Source organism: Pan paniscus, chromosome 6 (genome assembly GCF_029289425.2).
Source record: "Pan paniscus chromosome 6, NHGRI_mPanPan1-v2.0_pri, whole genome shotgun sequence".
NCBI classification, from domain to species: Eukaryota; Metazoa; Chordata; class Mammalia; order Primates; family Hominidae; genus Pan; species Pan paniscus.
This window is the reverse complement of record NC_073255.2, coordinates 46,202,993-46,221,160: the sequence shown is the minus strand read 5'-3', so window position 1 is coordinate 46,221,160 and position 18,168 is coordinate 46,202,993. Positions and strand designations below refer to the sequence as shown.

Below are 18,168 nucleotides of genomic sequence, written 5' to 3'. Positions count from 1 at the left end.
CTACAGGCACCCGCCACACGCCCAGCTAATTTTTTATATTTTTAGTAGAGACGGGGTTTCACCGCGTTAGCCAGGATGGTCTCGATCTCCTGACCTGGTGATCCGCCCGCCTCGGCCTGCCAAAGTGCTGGGATTACAGGTGTGAGCCACCGGGCCTGGCCGAAACTGAACTCATTTTTAATTGTTCAGTTATAAATGGATATAGTTCAGGGCTTTGTAAAGAAAGCACAAGAACCTTTCTGGAAACAGTAGCAATCAAACTACCTGTTATAGCATCCACATGATTCTGTTTTCCTTTCTACGAATAGCGTCAGTGCAGGGGTCCAAGCATTTATGAAATATTCATAGAGAAAAAGAGAAAAGATAGGAAGAGGGACAGAGGGACAAATGGATGGACAGAAGGATGGAGGGCCATGGCGATGTCAACCACCAGCCAGCACACGAATAGTGTCCCAACTTGGAAATCCTGCACCCCACGAGCTCTAAACCCAGACAGGGCCAGGTCCAAAGCCCACACACCAGTCCCTGTGATCAAGACTGAGTGCAGAGGCAGCAGGTGACCAGGTTGCAGAAGAAAGGGCCTCTGCGCTTCCAGCAATCCACGCCCCTCAGCATAATCCTGGGACTGTAAAAAGGCTCTGAACTAGTTACATGAAAACTGTAGAGGACTCTGTAAAAAAGACCATGGTAATTATTAGCATCACATACACAAAGAAAGGGTTTATTGTCCTTTCTTTTACTTGTTCCTCTCTTTAGATTTATTTGTTTTCCAAGAATCTGCCTGTCGGCTTGCAATCCATGTTTAAAAACACCACTTCCATTTTTCTTTTATTTGATTTTTGTCCCAAAATATAAAACAGTAAATCTCTTAGAAGAAACAGGAACACTGAAAAACTGGCCAGAGTTCGCCAGATTTCTAGGACAGCTATCACTCAGGCATGTGCCCTGCAAGTTTGACCAATGAGTGTCGGTCCCCAAACAGGACAGGATTCATACACATTTAGGAGAAAATGTGGGCTCAAGGGCACAAGCTGATCAGGGCAGAAAGCCAGGGGAGTGTGGTTGAGGAAACAGGTGATTATTTAACACTGCAGCACAAACATTTGTAAATGATGACTGCTCCTTCTCTGGCCGGTTTTATCTCATGGCTTTCTGGTTGTTGTGGGGCTGGTCAGATTAGTTCTGTTCCCAATCACCCTCAACAGAATCATGAAGGAAACCCGAGGTCCAAGAGCAACTCAAGACAAATGCAGCTGCAGTGGAAAACCTCCTGAGAATGTGTCCAGGTGTGGGAGTGGCACAAACAACAGCATCTTCATAAGAATGAGACTCTGTGGCCATGCAGCTGAGATTGACAAACAGGACAGGCGCTTCTGCAGGCTCCATGCAGTGCAGCAACATCTTCTGCCATGCACTTGTTCTTCCCTGTTCTCACATTCACACATACGCATGCTCACACACATGCACACTCATAGTTACCTCTACCACCCACACCCACACACCTACACACTCATGCATACATTTGCCTACACTCACACATATCCTCACACTCACACTCACTCACACCCTCACACACAGGCATGTGCACTCACACAAACTATAAAGATAACCAAAAGCTGATGTTCCTGAAGCCAAGTACGTAGGAAGCATTTATTCCTACAGAATTACCATAAAAATTACCAAATAACCAACACTGCATATACTGATTCTATTTCTGAAATAATAAATTTGCCTAAATTTTACCAATTCCAGAAAAAAGAAACAAAGGTAACATATTTCTAAGGAGAAATGCCTTCTATAACCACATTGGATGAAAAATGCAAATATTCTGGCTGAATTAAAATAAGCTCCAGTCTTGACTTTAAATACCATCAATAAAGGAGGAAATATTTTCACATATATGTAAATTCATTATTTTAACTCAGACACAAATATATCTCCCTAAGGATCAATTTAAAACTGAAGTCATTTGCCAGCAGGTTTAAGAGCCAGCTCCTTCCCTACCCAGTACAGTCAGCAATGCACACTCATGAAACCGGGTGAAGAAGTGCAGGTGAGAAGCACAGGCTCTCAGCAGACATGGAGGGACCCAGAGAGAAGTGGCCAGGCTGCTTGGAAGTATATGCCCTTAGAGTCTAATGTTCTGGACTGCAGTTACCTTCCAAAGGAGATTCTGACTCTCTAGGTGGATGTAAAAACTTGTAAATCAATCAAGTAAAACCTGTCTTGGAATATAGAAAATATAAGAATAGCAGGTTGGCTCATACAAATCAGTGTGCCCAGATAGGCAGTGTCCAGGAACGAGGAAAACGGGCCAGCTCATTCTTCCTAAAGGCCCATGGAAAAGCAGAGAAATTCAGGGAGGCCAAGAATGGCTATGAAATCTACAAAAAGGAAAGGCATTAGTGGCCCACAATGGAGAAACAGCAGGGACAGGAAGTGAAGGTTACCATTAACATATTCAGTCTGTTTGTACCTGGGAGGCTCTGGAATTTATTTTCAACACTCCATGCTTGAACTGAAATGCCTCTCAACACTTTGCTTAAACTTTAAAAACAGAGAATACAGAAACAGTGGCTCTGTGTTATCTCTGAACACAAATAAGTAAATTAAATTTTTATAAGCTAACAACAAAACCTGCATCTCAGATACTAACATTACCTTGAGGTTCAGTCATTAACAATTCTTAAAATCCTTTAAAGTAGACTACTTAAAGTTGGGGTTGGAGGAGACTGCTGTCCTGTCACTAATTTTGACAAGACAACTTTTGTGTCTTTTGTACTAATTATTCCGAGTAGTGTAGATGATCCATATGCAACACAAAGCATTTTGAACTCTTGCCAGACTAGTCAAGATGATTTCCAAAATGCCAAAACAGGAACTTCTGATAATAAATAACCTATCACATTTACATCTCAAATTAGAAAGTTTGGAAGTCAACGTGTAGGTTGAGTGCCAAAATAGAGATTACTACATTCCATGTCCCCCCGCCGTCCCCCCGCCCCTGCTCCATTTGCTTTCTTTAGCCTCTCCTAGAACAAACACTGGTCCAGGTGCAAACGCTCAATTCACAAGGAATGCAGAGAACACAGAAATGACTCCAGGCTGGGCTGCTGGTAATCCCTGTGCTGCTCACCATTAGAAGTGGTGCTGGAGGCAACGGCTTTCTCGCTCACATCTGTTCGAGTGGAGCACTTCACTATGGAATTCTCAACTTTTTTCTTTTCAGTGGTCGTGGAGCTGTGGGACTGGGCCTCCATGATGTCTTCTCATTACTTCAGCTCTCTTCGACCAAAAATGCCCTAAAGAAAACAACAGAGCCATCAACTTTCCAAAATGGTGGGAAAAAAAAAAAACTTTCAAAAGTCCACTTCACCTGTCATCTGAGAAAAGCCTAGAGCTTTAGGAAATTCAAAATGTGGATGACACTTCTCCACAGGTTTTCTGGCAAAAAAAAAAGTCTCAAAATTTAACAAACCGGTGAAACTCTACACAAGCAAAAAAGAGAACCGAGGGAAATGCCCATAACATGGTACTTTTCCCAAATCCCTACTGAGCATTTGGTATCAAACGGTATAAAAATCTCAATTTGCAACTGTGTCTATCATGTGAAACAAGTGTCACATTACTTTTTAAAGCCACATCTGCAAATGTCTCTTCAGGTGGCCAACTTTACAGGAAGGGGCATTTGAACAAATTCCAAAGGGAGGGAAGGTTTTTAATTATTAATTAGATGTTTTAAAGAGAGTCCGACAATTTCTAACATCGAAGGCCTACTCCAAATTCTGAATCAGAGGATAATTCAGGCCAAGTAGTCAGTGATTTTTGCCTCTTTCATAAAGATATCTGAATTGCAATATACCTCTTAATCCTAATTCATTCTGGTAAGCTATACTCTTTAACCTCTTTAAAGCATGAGAATATTTCAGTTCATTTAAGTTACATTTTTAAGACAAAGGTAATAGAATAACACGCTCTTGATTCCACATGGAAAAGTTGAAAGGTGCCTTAGCAAAGACTGGGCTCACTTAGGAAATATCAAAACTCAGCTAAAGGCAGGTTCAGTAGGTCTGTCTTTCACTGGCTTCATTCATGTGATAATCGCCCTAACTCATCATTCATCAATTTTCACTCTGGTTCATGTTCCTTTTTGTAGTCATGTTCTACACCTACAAAGAATACAAGAAAAGAGGAAAAGTACCCTCTCTAGCATGTTTTCTTCAAGTTATCTAGATTGCAACATTCATGGAAAGCATTTCTTAGGTCTGGCCATCTTGCTTATTTTTCTACATTTAGTAAATGTCGACATCCTCAATCACAGCAGCGGTTAGTGAAATGAAATAAGCAACTGCTTGACCAACTAAAAGTTAAAATACAAGATAAAATATTTTCAGTCTACTTTAACACATATTTGCAAGGGAACTGCAAGCTCTTCATTGTATAATAAATTCCTCCTTGATCTGGAATTCAAGTAACTAGAATGCTTAAGAACCAGAGGCCACATGGCACACTGTAGCACCGGCTCTTCCACTCACTTCCATCTCTTTTCTGAGATTATCCAGTGTCATTCATTGTAAAACACACAAGTTATTTAAGAACAGCTTTTGTAGAATAAAAAAGAAAAAAGAAGCACTAAGTTAAATTTACATATCAATTGTAAGATCCACTCCAAATTCAGAGACACCCCTCAAAGGGCACTGACAAAGTATTATACAACAGAAAAGGGGGCTTGAGATTTCCCTTCCGAGTGCAGCCACCGTGCGTGAGTCCCAAGGGCAGGGCTACCTGCATGGCGCCCCCTGGGGCTAGCTGGCCAGTGCACAACCGCCAACAACCTGTTGCTGAGCCTCAGTGATCTCATCTGTCAAATGACAGAATCGGGCAGTGAGATCTGACCTTTACTTTGGGCGGGGGGAAGTAACATCTTAAGAAGGTGTTAAAAGTTAAAGAGCTTCTCCCCAGAAAATACCCTTAAACTTAAAAGTATACATTTAATTTCCAAGGGATCACAGACCTTCCAAGCTTTTCCAAGAATCTGGACAGAGAACCCTTAAAGGAGAAATCTTTGATGGTCCCTTCTAGCTCTAACAATCTCAGAATAATTACTTTTTGTAATGGTCCTTGAAAATTGATTTAAATATCATCTTTAAAGTATGCCACAAGAATAATCCAATACAATTGGCATCATTGTTTCTCACTTGGTACAAGAACCATTTGTATCAGTGTTTCTACAGTGCTTGCTAAGCATTCAGATTCCTGCAATGCATTTGCCTTGGAGGATGGCACCCGGAACCTCAATGTTAGCAAGCGTTACTAATTGTCAGATTCACTAAAGCTTGTTTTTTTGTTTGTTTGTTTTTGTTTTTTCGGTTTTGTTTCTTTTGAGACAGAGTCTCACTCTGTTGCCCAGGCTGGAGTGCAATGGCGTGATCTCAGCTCACTGCAACCTCTGCCTCCCAGCTTCAAGCAATTCTCCTGCCTCAGCCTCCCAAGTAGCTGGGATTACAGGCGCCCACCACCATGCCCAGCTAATTTTTTGTATTTTTACTAGAGATGAGGTTTTGTCATGTTGGCCAGGCTGGTCTCGAACTCCTGACCTCAGGTGATCCACCCGCCTCGGCCTCCCAAAGTGCTGGGAGTACAGGCATGAGCCTTGAACAACTGTTCTACATGTTTATTTTTGCTCACTGCTGTATACCCAGTGCAGTATATACTCATTGAAGTCTTTGCTGACCTGATGAACTAATGAATGAACTGCACTCTAGAATCCTGAATTCTAACACCCTACACAAACCTATCCTAGCACCCATCACAATGATAAACTCTCCTTCATCTGGAAAAGTCTGTGCTGAACATCCACCTCCCCTTTCCAGGCTGTATGCTCCATGAGGACAAGGCTTCTACTTTCCCAGCACTTAGTTCACGTAAGAATGTTTACTGAGTACATAAATGATCGCATCAATGACCCTGTGACTTACAGGACTCTGCAGCGTCTTGAATTTCAATCACCACTGGTTTAGCTACATACATTTTCTTTTCATATTCAGTGTTTCGTTGAAAACTGGCAAATTCTATAAAAACTAAAAACTTTAGCAGAAATATTTAATTGATCCAAACACTCCATTCTTAGCCATTGGGATAAACAAGGATTTACTATGCTATAATTCTTCCCTTCGACACACACATAACAGTTTTATTGGCTGTATTTGAGTAGAGTCTACAACGTTAAAACTGCACACTGAAACATGCAAATGCACCAGAAAAAAACCCATTCAGAGATGGGATTCCTAGTAAGAACTAAGTATCTTCCTTAGCAGAGGGTGCTAATTAATAGGAATCAGGAGACAAGTTCCCAAAATTCCTTGACAAACCTGGTTTTTGTGGAGTTGTTGGTTTTTCCCCCAAGGCAAAGGACTTTATTTTAACAAAGCAATAAAACCCTCCCAATGCTCATCACCATAGAGAGAGGCTCAAGTGAGAAGAGGTAAAGCTCCAGGCACTGACTGAAATCACACTAATTAATGGTCTTAAAGAATACTAATTCCTACCCCCGTCTGAAATGGATTTTTTAAAAAATAGGCCCTTGGTCACTCAACAATCTACCCCCTTCTTCTATTTTGACAACTTATTTTTGGATCTCATTAGTTAGTAACTAATTATTTAAAAGTGTGGTTTATGCTTGGAACTGGGCTATAAAGATGGCAATGTGCCAAATCAGACATCTGCTTCCTGTACATTCCTATAAATTATATCAGCTTATTTTACAACTTTGTCCCTGTCAGTTATAAAGAAGAAAGTTTAACATTCTAGACGCCCACACCTCATCAAACTGTGGGTGAAGAGTCAGTGAGCGGCAAAAGGTGGCTGCTTTGGGTTGTGGTGATGGAATTTTCAGGGAATAGTCAGGAGCTTGGAAAGTCACTCCTGAGCTGGTCCATTCAAGCATTCGGGATAGAAGTGGTCAGTAGAAATTCCTCATGGAATCTCAAAACACCACTAGGACAGTAGCTCCACGACACTTTTAAAACCTGGAGTTTAAAAAATAATGAAGTATAATTTATTTAGAACTTAAGCATCAAGGGAAAACGTTAAGTTCTGCTTCACTTCAAAGACATTTCCCTGAGGAAAACATGCCACTGTTTTTCAGATGTGAATGAAATGATACTTTTTCCCCCGATATAGTTTCCTTGCTTACGACTCCACACTGTTCTCCTTCAATCCCTTTCACCACTGAAACATTACATGCAAGATTTGCTGGCATGCCCCTTGACTTTTCATGCTTAAGGGGAAAAATGTTTGTAGCTGATGTTTGAGTCCCAGGAGCTCGGTGAAGAAAAAAAAAAAAAGCAACGCAAGGAAAATTGCTCTAATGGTATATCCTTCCTAAAGCTTGAAGTTTCATAGGTAAAAGGAGGGATAAACATTCCTTCCTGAAAGCAAACAGTCAAGGCTTTTTCCCACTCAACTATCCCTGAACCTTTTGTAATTTCCCCGAGGCCTAAACCCAGGGCACAATTAATTCCAGACCCTATTTTAAATCTAATCCGTCTCCTATTTGCAACCTGCCTGCAGGTGGGTCTTTTCTTTCTAAATTATAAATCTGAACCTGCGTCAACCTCTTACAACACAAGGCATTTAAAGCTTCCTGGAGCCACTGACCTGGTGATGCTGTAGTGCACGTCTGCATTTGAAAGTAAGCAAGAGAACAGAAAGCGAGCAACAGAACCGCAACCTTTACCACCTTGGCGAATTCTTGCCGGGACCTACATATTAAACAGCACTTGCACACAGACGCCTCAAGTCGTCCTCTTTAGAGTCGTCACTTAGACCTGCAAGGGGCGGGGGACCAGTGGAAACCCAAACAGAAACTTTCACCATTACAAAGGCGAGTCCCCATTGATTATGGTAATTGTTTTGCTCAGGTTGTACGGGTATGGCCAATTTTGTTTGAAAGCTCGCTCTTTCTCTGCGCTTTCCTGTCGAGTTCCCTTCAGGTTCTGGTTTCCTCCAACGGTGGCAAGGGATGTTTTTCACGCCTTTCACCACTTTTGCCCGCGCCTGCGTCCCCTGCCCGAGGTCCCAGGCCGCGGCGGCGGCGCGGTGGGTTCATTAGCGGGCGCGCCGGGCCCGCGCAGCGCCGTCTGCAGCCGCGTCGCCGCATCCATCATCATTACATCAGCGCGGGGAAGTCCACGCCGAGTTCCCCCGGCCCCGGCGCGCCCCAGTCAGCGCGCCAGCAAACAGAACATGCTGGATTGCTCAGAGACGGCTCTGGGTGTCTGGGGGCAGAAGGGGTGCTCCCAGGCCCGGCTTTGATCCGCATTTCTGAAGCTGCCTTTGGGAGACAATGCATCTCCGCCAGCCAGGCCGCGGGAAAAGTGAAAAAAGAAAAGGGCTGGGGGCCATGAGGGGGTGGGGAGGTGAGCTCCAGCGCCAGCAGCGCCTGGCAGTCTCCCTCCAGTGCAGAGAAGCGGTCTGTATCAAGGCGCATCAGAGTGGTCACCCTGCTCCTCGGAATATTCACGGGCATTTGCAAACTCTACAGTTGGCCCAGCCAAATTTCCAGCAAACACTGGCAAGGGCCGGCCCCGGTTGCGTTCAGAGGGCTCTTTTAACTGGCTGAATTCAGGGAGCTGCAACCTTCCAGGTACTTTGCAATGCAACCACCCTGAGTGTCGCATTATAATAAAACATTGGGGATCCCTTGAAAAGCCTTCACAAAACCAATAGGTGTGTGCTTCTCTCACAAAACGTCGAATTCACCTTCTATGAACCTGGCCCCCAATGTTTTTCTTCATTAGCTGCCATACATAGATTCAAGTGCTGTGAATGGCTAAGACAGACACATCGCCTCATTGTCTTGAGCTCAGGGAGGCCCTGAGTGGAGTCCCAATGTTCAACCTCAACAACCAGAGGCTTTCTGTAGTAAATAGAAAGTATGAAAAGTCACAATTGTGGGAACATGAGAAAAAATTAGCTTTTCTCCTTTCAAGTCTCTGCAGTGAAACCTCTAACCCCCATGGGAGCAGGATTCCTTTATCGTTTAAACACTAAAATGTTTAAAAATAAAGCACCCATGCCAAAGCCAACGTTTAAAATGATGTTTGAAGTGAATGAAACAACTTTCTAATGTAGGGTGAAGTCGAACAGCATCCTTCAATCATGATAGTGCATCCTCCGTGAACAGCAGACTACTTCATTTATTTCCCTAAGCCAGTTGGTTTAAGTTGCCTAAACTTGGGCAAAAACTCTCTTCGCTTTTTTTTCTTAGTGTATTTCAAGATTTAAAACAACTAAGTTAAAAGCCTATTTAATGATAACCCGATCTGTTTCTGATAGGTTAAAACAGCTACTGGCAATAAGAGATCAGAAACAGAAGACATTCCAGGCGAGGCAGTGCTATTAACAGCACCATGGCTCAGCCTTAAGTGAGAAATTATTCCGTGTAGTTTAGGGAACTATTACTCCAGTGGAAGAAGGTTTTCCTCCAGAGAAATAACATTTATTTACACCTGCCTGTATTTTCATAAGCTGAATAATCTTGATTTGCTGTTTTAAATATCCAGAAGAAAGCAGCTTGTCATAAGGATTTTTGAGGCAACCTACCCTGTAGCACTGAAGAGTGACATTGCTCTCATACTTATATTACTAGTAGATCAACTGCTACTTCAAGATGCTACTCCCGGATTAACCATCCAGGTAAAACTACTATTAAAGATATGTACCTCCCTGTAGCTATTTAATAACCCATTTCTCAAAAATAAATAAATCCTTTAGAAGGAGAATTTTTTTTTCAGAATCAAGAAGTACAAACTAATGTTGATTTGAACTTTTTGATCAATTCTGGAAATGAGAAATAGTCTGAGTTTCAATGAGCAAAATGCAGGGAATTTTAAACATTTCATTGGATTTCATGTATTCATGCACCACAGAAAACCTCTTATAGGTTTTTAATGTGGTTGATGTTTCCTTGTGTTCAAAATATCTTCTGAGGGCAAAATCAATTAGGTATGCATAACCTTTGTGACACTCTAGCAGCTCCCAGGATTCCTAAGGCTTCATTTCCTCTCCGTTCCCTGTCTGTGTTGCCTTTTTCTGCAAAGGAGGGGGGGGGGGGTGGTGGAAAGCCCAACTTCATAAGTTCTTAATGAAATCTTCATTAATTTTTAACCATTTTTTCACGTATAATTATTTTACCTGTATATATGATTATTTTTCCATAATCAGGAAAGCCTAGAATCTTAACTCCAAATAGGAAAGCTTCTATCTGTCCGCTTTGCCATTTGGTAGCTCAGGGTTCCCCAAATCCACTGCCTAGTGTCTTCAATCTTTCTTTCCTACATTTCTGATGCTCCTAATCACAGATAAGCAGTATTCATGACAGACATACCCAAATGGAATTACTCCAAGGGGAACTAAATTACTCTAAGGGGAAATAATTGCCTGGCTATGGATTAAGTGAATTTGGTTTTGGTAAATTAACACTATCTAAACTTTTAAGAAATCCATATATTTAACTTCAACCACTGAAAAGCTTATTTGACATGAAAGTAATCATTGCTATTGCAGTTAAAATCACAAACGACATTTCTGTGAGCCAGTTTTACTTTTCTGCCATTTGTATTTGAAAGAAAAGATCATCAGCTACTCTTCCCCTGTTGCCAGAAGTACTTGATGAGAAACATTTGAGGGGAGTATGAGGTCTCCATCTAATACTTGTTACCATTTCTGAGTTCTGTAAAACTATGAGTCCCACGTGCCTTGGTTAGGCACTGCAGGAAGCAGCATGCATAGCAGGTGCCATTAAAGAATGAGCAATAATGTGGAGCACGCTGGCCCCCCCACTTTCACGGGGTTAGCTGGATACAGGCAATCCTTCTCAGACAGAGAAGGAGATCTGGAAGTCAGTTATCAGTCTATAGATCAGCTAAGCTCATGAAAACTGTATTCCTCTTAAATCCACATATATCACAAAAATATCATGACTGATCAGATGTGTCCCTTGTCTCGCTTCACTGAGGCTTATAGGAATTAAAAGTTTTCACACATTTTCAGAAGAAAAAACTTTAATTATTCTTATAGAACTTGTGTAGCTTTGGTTTCTTAGAATCATGTGTGTCTTTACAGTAAGGCTTAAGGGAGTATAAGGGAGTAGAGTGTATGTTCCATGAATAGTAATTTACTTTTAAACCATCACAAATATTAGACCAATAACCTGTTGCATGTTAAAATCATCTATAGCTATCCCAAAGGTATTTAACATTTTTTTGAAGTACTACTTACCATATTTTATCCTCCAAACTTTTAAACTTTTAATCCTTGATTCTTAATTGCAGATTTAAAAGCAATACTTTCAGAATTTAAGCATTTATAATTAAGGATTATCCAGTAAAAATTACCCCATGGTCCACTTACCCTATAAACTTTGCTTGTTCACAGACAGAATTCTTTAGCTGTCTTATTTTTCTGCCTTGCATGTACAAAACTGCCAGTGTAACCTACACCAACCTACACACCCTCTCAATGAAACTCTCTGATATGGAATTTCATTGTAGTATCCACAGTTCAAACAGCAGACACTGTCCTGAAGTGGCATGGCCTGCTCCACACGTCTGGCCACTGGATTCCAGGTTTCCATACATCAGAGTCATTAAGGCTTCAATCTTAAGCTGCTGGATGAAATTTCTCTACACACTGCTAACTTTCTTCAGACTGAATCATTCTTTTTAAAAATATCACAAAATGAAATCAATAATAGGGCTTAACTGTCTCAGTCCTTCATTACTGCAATTTGAAACTTATCTTTCATCTAAATGGTGAGTTTTCAGTCTCTTTTTGTACAAATCAATAGTTTGTAATGTAAAGCACTCCGGAGCCTTCCTAGGCATTTCATGCAATCTTCAAAAAAAAAAAAAGTTAAAGTAGCAAAAGTTAAAAATTTCCACATGAAAATAAGCAATATAATGTCACACTACCTTCTGAAGTTACTCCAATAAAGACTTAAGTAAAAGTGCACTTATCCCCCATTACTTAATTAATTTAATTTTGTGGCATAAGAATTATAGAAGTACACAATCAAATGCTTGTGGTCAAAATGTACTCCTGTGCCACCCTCCCCCACCGCCTAGCCCCCTCCCCTCTTAAAAAAGAAAAGAAAAGAAAAGCCCCTCTAGCTGTTTCAGGCCAGCAGTCAATCCAATTTACTGCAGGTACAATTTATATGTACAGTGCATGCCACAACAAAACCACAGTATGATGCCAACACGGCCCTTAAGAAAGTTTTCCCCTAAATCTCTGGAAAGGAGCTTTAAAAGAAAGCAAGGATTACAGTCAGCTAGAAGGTAGGGAGGGGACTTACCTCAAACCCAGCCAAGCGGAAATCAGAGCAGTAATTCTACAAGTCGACAGAGTACACTTTCAAAGCTATAATGGTGTGAAGAAGTGCTGGGCAGCATGGCCTGAAGGCAGCACTAATACACTGATGACTAATGGCTGGGCCCGGGCAGACAATGAATTTGGGGCTTGAACACTAACAGAAACCATGCAGTACTTTGACAAATGGGCTTTCACAATTTCATTCATTGAATAACCTTTAAGCACAAAATTGGCTAGCGTTCTCTTGGGAATTATATGACATGTTGTTGGACAATGATGTAAGTATTTTCTTTTTTAATTATGACTCCTATGCAAAATGCAGAAGTGCCATATATGAGGGTACAACTATAGATACCACAGATGCAGATGTGGAGCTCAACACAATATTGCCTTTCAGGAGGGGACTGAAATGTTCCAAAGCCACCTTATTAACTATGTAATGGCTTTTTCATTCAGCTTCTTTAGAAGGCCATAGATTTTCTGAGACATTTTGTCGGGTTGAAATATATACACACAGAACAAAAAACACTTTCACATTTAAAAAAACCAAAAGACACTCACAGAGGTAATGAGTAGTGAAGAAATTTGGCACTCAAATATAGTGCATTTAGAATTACAAGTGGAAAAAGTCTCTCATTTTCAGGGGCCAGGCAAAAGAAAAGTGCCATAAAACAATTGAGACACCATGTAAAGTTTGCGATCAAATGTACTTCCAAACACATTTAACATTCAATTTCTTTCAAACAGCTCTCCTCCCTCTCCCTGGAGTGACTGGCCTTTCAATTTAAAAATAATAATTTTGGCAATTTTTTAAAAAGAGAATGAAATATCTAAAGTGTCTCTAAATTAACAAGTACCACTTACTCCAGACAGCATTGCCTTTAGCAGCTCCTAAAAACTTAAGAAAAGGATCTTAAAACAGGAAGCTTAGTGAGCTCATAAAACTGTTGCTGGAGCCAGGAACACATAGCATATTTAATCTGCAAACTGTGAGAGTCTACAGTGATTTCAGCAAGATCTGAGGCATGCCCTCAAGGTTTGCTGGGATCTGGGATTAGGGGGTTGATAAGAACCTCCACTGCCCATGGACATGTTTTTCTTCTGCAGTTAAACACAAATGCATAGAGACGTTTGACTGCTGCTTGGCGTTACTGCTCAAGTTATATAAAAGCTTTGCAGCTCCTTTTGCTGTCAATATATCAAAGTTTAAAAAAAATCATCAAAGTGTGAAATTTCATTTAAAGTCTTCGCCAGTCTACAGCTCTATTTCACAGGCCCATCAAATAAAAGTAAAGATGAAAAATACACTGAAAATACTTGAAAAAGTTTGCAGCAGTACCCCTGCCCTGTTGTTGTTTATTCTGTCTCCCTTTATTTGCTTTGAAACCAGAAACAGATCAATTTTCATCTAGAAAAATGACAACGTGAAGAGAAGAGCAGTATCTTCTCCTAGGCTTTAATGAAAAGACAACCTGAAGTCATTATTAGAGTGGAACCTTTTGTTTAACAAACGTGTGTGTATGTGCGTGTGTGTCCTATAAAGTCATTTCAGCATTTTAATTGCCTCTCATGATATAAGTTGGCAGAAAATTTACTGAATCTTCCAAAACAAATCAGACCGACCTCAGAATATGAATGCCAGCAAAACTAAAACCTCCTTCAAAGAATTCTTTAGTTGGGGATTTACAACAATTGCATAAAGAAGAAAAGTCTGACTTTTAAGATAATCTACTATAGTCTAAAAGCATTAACATTCCATTACTAAGGTTTTCTTGAGGATTTCATGACTCATTGATTCACTTTTCCTTCAAGACTGGTTTTTCTTAGTACATTACTGTCTCCATGTAAGTGAGTGCATGCGACAATGATCATTAAATTGTTTCTATTCATAAGCTCCCAAACTCTATCCTCAAAAAAAGGAGGGGGAGAAGAGGTCTCAGTAAGCAGGATACCTTACATAGGAGGAAGGACCTCTAAATGGCTAAGCACAGAGGAAGTCTGAAACGCTTACAGCATGCAGGTAATTAAGGAAACTTCACTGGCCAAGAAACAAAGGAAAGTCCAACTTTTAGGCTTGCACATCGAATTGATAAATTAACAATTCTTTCATTAAATAATTAATGAAATAACTCTACAGAGCCATTTTTCATCAGTATTGAATTTTCTCATTTCTGTCTATGGTCCTTTGCAAATTAGATATACAATAGAAATGTGTTTATATCAAGGTTCAGTCAAGGAACACAAGCATGTTAAAGGCACTGGGAATTGGTAGGCATCTGAGTTGGACCTACCAGCCTATTAACAATAATACAATCTATATCTTTAAAGTGTTTCTGCTTGTGTGAAATTTCACTAGACACCTCTCACGTTGGACTCATTCATGCATCTTAAACCAAAGCTTCCCTAGGCTGACTTTAAGCATTACATACCCTGAAAGGATCTCCCCTTAGGCGGGGAGTTTCTAATTAAATAGCTTTTAGTATAAAATAAACTCTCTACTCTGTATAAGCATGCTATTACAACTAATTTAAATGTTATTTCATGTTTGTTTTAGGTTTGAATATAGTTTAACTGGCCAAAGTGTTTGTGTACCAGGTCGTTAAGACCAATATTTCCTAACATAAACAAATTCTTCAGATACTTCACAGAGTTTACATTGTTAAAACCAGTCCCGGCAGCTTTAATATATCCCCTCAACTGAAATACTGTTCTGCTTTAGAAAAATTAAGAGATTTTGAGGCTATTTCACTATTTTAAAACATAGCATTTTCCTCCTTCAAAATAATCTTGACACATGTAATTAAGAAACTGTCAGACTACTATTAATTTTTAATCTAAAACCTAAATGAAATAATTACAGGAATCAATCAATAAGGCACCTATTCAAAATTACCGAGCAATTACATAAATACTCAAAATTAATACTTTAGGTCAATTCTTGTAGATTTCGGTCTATAATATGCTAAGACATCAAACAACACAAAAAGTGTAGCGTGGGGAGGATGAATGGTTCCTGCCTTAAATAGACTGAAAAGAGCTTATTTCAGACGGCCAGGGTGCAGGCCCCCCACCCGCCATGCCCAATGCGCTCAAGCTGAAACTCTTTTATTTTTAAAAGTTAATTTATTTCCACCAGACACATATTTCAGGGATCTAAAAAAACGGCCTCATCCAAATTCTGTACAAAAATCACATTTAAGAGGGAAAGGCCTAATTACTCGAATTTTCAGCAAAGTGTATATACTGTGCTCTGGAAAGCCTAATTGGAGAGAAGAGGGAGGAGAGGAAAAGGGGAGCAGGAGGTATTTTTTAGAACTAATAATACCAGCCCGGCTAATGGCACTGCCATGTATTTGCACAGCGGCCGGCCCTCCATACCTTTGACTAAAGGGTTCTTTGACTTGGAGACGCAGACAGTCCATCATTTCAAACTGAAGTGGCAGCTGGAAAATGTGGAACAGCTGGCAAAGAGCTGGGAGAAAATGTTTTACATAAATATATGTACATATAAACTGGCAGAGGGCCATGAGCACTGTACCCAAGGCCAGAATCTACCCGGCAGTCTGCACTGGGGAGATGAGAAGTTGGGGCAGGAGGACCAGCGGCGGAGGGAGCCTCCTTAATCCTCTTTCCACGCGGGGTCAGGAAGGGAAGCCTGGGGTGCAGCGCCTCTCGGGGGACGGCATCTTACAGAAGGAGGTGCAATGGGGGACAGGAGCACAAAGTTCAGGAAAGGATAAAAGGCCGGGTGCGGGGTGGAGCGTCCGCTTCGGACAATCTGCTTAAAAGTCGCTTCACAAACTCTGCAAGTTTGGGATCAACATTTACACCCTCTCTGCCTTCTCCCGCCCGTTTTCCCGCTGCTACTCAAGAAAGTAACTGTCCCCTGCTGCTCTGTGTAAACGCGGCACCTTAAATGATTATTGCATGGACCACGGTTACTTTGTGTGTCTGTGCGCGCTGCCCCTGGAAAGGAAAAGAAATAAAAGAGAATCCCAAATCATATACAGATGGTACAACTTTCACTTTTCCTCTATGACGACGAAGGCGCGCCTCTCTCCATCCGCTCACACCACACCCCCGCCCTCCGAAGCATAGCCCGGGCTGGAGAAGCCCCAGCGGCGGCGGTCCCCGCGGCGGAGGTCCCCGCGCGCACCCACCTCGCCTCCCGCCTCCTTCCGCCCATCCCGAGCGCCGTGCGCGCCCGAAGCCCGAGCCGTAGAGCGCCACCGCGCAAAGGAAGGAGCCAGGCGCGTGCGGGGCTCGCGGAGTTCTTCTGAACCCTTTGGATGGGGGCGGAGGCGAGGGGCGCCGCCGCCACTGCCGCAAACTTCGTCCCCCCTCCGGGAGGTGAAATTCTCCAATCCGTCTCCGGCCGGTCGGCGGGTCGGACTCTTCGGAAAGGACCTTCCAGGAGGAGGGAGCGAATGCAAGCCTTGCTCGGACGCCTCACCGGCGGCTCTCTAAATCTGGGCGCCTTTTGACAGCCATTTTCACTCCATTCCGTCCCCACGCTGGGGACCACCTTTGGCCCCGGAGGCGCGGGCGCGGCCGCAGGAGCGGGCTGCGGGGTCCGCGAAACAAAGAACTTCGAGCGGGACGTACCTGCGGCGGCAGCGGCTGTCAAGTCCCCGAACTTCCCATAGACCCGCGGACGGGGCGCAGGCTGGCGGCTCCCCGCTCCGCGCGACCGCGGGCGGCTCCGGCTACCGCGAGCGGCCGGGCTGGGCGCGGGGTGCGCCCGCCGCGGGCATGGTGCGGCGCGGGCGGCCGCGGGGCGCGCGGGGAAGGCGGGAGAGCGGCGCGGGTGAGTGGGAGCGGCGGGTGTGCGCGAGTGCGAGTGTGCGAGCGCGCCGGTGGCGCTGCCCCTGCCCGCTCCCTCCCGCTCGTGCAGCTCCGGCATCAGTTTCGGGGATCGTGTAATCCGATCCCTTCTGACTCACAGGCCCTGAGTGACAGTTCTGATTTGGTTCAACCGCGGGAGGGAGGGGAAAGAGAAAGAAAGAAACCCCCAGCCGTACGCCTCTCCTGGCATCCAATCGACTTTCTGGAAAAAGGTCCCATCCCGGCCTGGAGCCCCGTGCTGGGTGGAGAAGCCCCCCGCCCCGACCTGGCACCGCCTGCACTACTCACGGGGTGGAAAAGTTGTCCCTCGGCTCCGCGCTCCCCTCCCGCGCGCTCCCTCCTTCCCTCCTCTTCCTCCTCCCTCCCCGCGCTCCTCCTCCCCCAAGTTTTAACAGATGTTGCCGGACTCTCCTCGCTCCCTCGCACTCTCTCTTCCTCCGCCCCCGCCCCCGCCCAGTCCCTTTTCTTTCAGCCACTCTCGGGCTCGGAGGGGACGCGCTGAGCAGCAGGACGCCTGCCGCCGCAGGGGGCGAAGTTGGGAAAACTTGGAGTGCTGCTCGCCTTACTTTTGCTTTCTCGCTCCTTCCAGGCCGCGCCGGGAGCCCGCGCTTCTCCCGCCCGCCGGGTCCCCAAGCCCGGAGTGGGTCCCAGCTGCGAGGCGGGCGGCGGCGGCTGGGAGGCGGCGCGTCGCGGGCCGGGGTCGGGGGCTGGGGGGGGAGCCCGGGCGCCGCGAGCCACGCGCGCGCTCCCTCCCCGCCCTCCGCCGCCGCCGCCGCCGCCGCCGCCTCCTCCTCCTCCTCCTCCTCCTCCTCCTCCTCCTCCTCCTCCTCCTCCTCCTCCTCCTCCTCCTCCTCCTCCTCCTCCTCCTCCTCCTCCTCCTCCTCCTCCTCCTCCTCCTCCTCCTCCTCCTCCTCCTCCTCCTCCTCCTCCTCCTCCTCCTCCTCCTCC

The 18,168-nt window shown here is 43.8% G+C and overlaps 1 protein-coding gene across 3 annotated transcripts in view; it reads right to left on the bottom strand.

The window, feature by feature from the left end:
* The window catches only part of GLI3 (GLI family zinc finger 3), a 276,357-nt gene extending 258,429 nt beyond the window's left edge, over positions 1–17,928 (bottom strand). Inside the window, exons 1-2 of one of the 3 annotated variants that reach the window (XM_063606217.1) lie at positions 17,787–17,928; positions 3,137–3,302 (exon numbers count right to left, since the gene is read on the bottom strand). In XM_063606217.1, coding sequence (XP_063462287.1) covers positions 3,137–3,260 — 124 coding nt within the window. In that variant the 5' untranslated portion in view covers positions 3,261–3,302; positions 17,787–17,928. Of the gene's footprint in view, positions 1–3,136; positions 3,303–16,980; positions 17,250–17,508; positions 17,621–17,786 lie in introns of those variants that run through there. The other 2 variants (XM_063606216.1, XM_034963994.4) reach the window with 2 other exon arrangements.
* Positions 17,929–18,168: the final 240 nt, after the last annotated feature.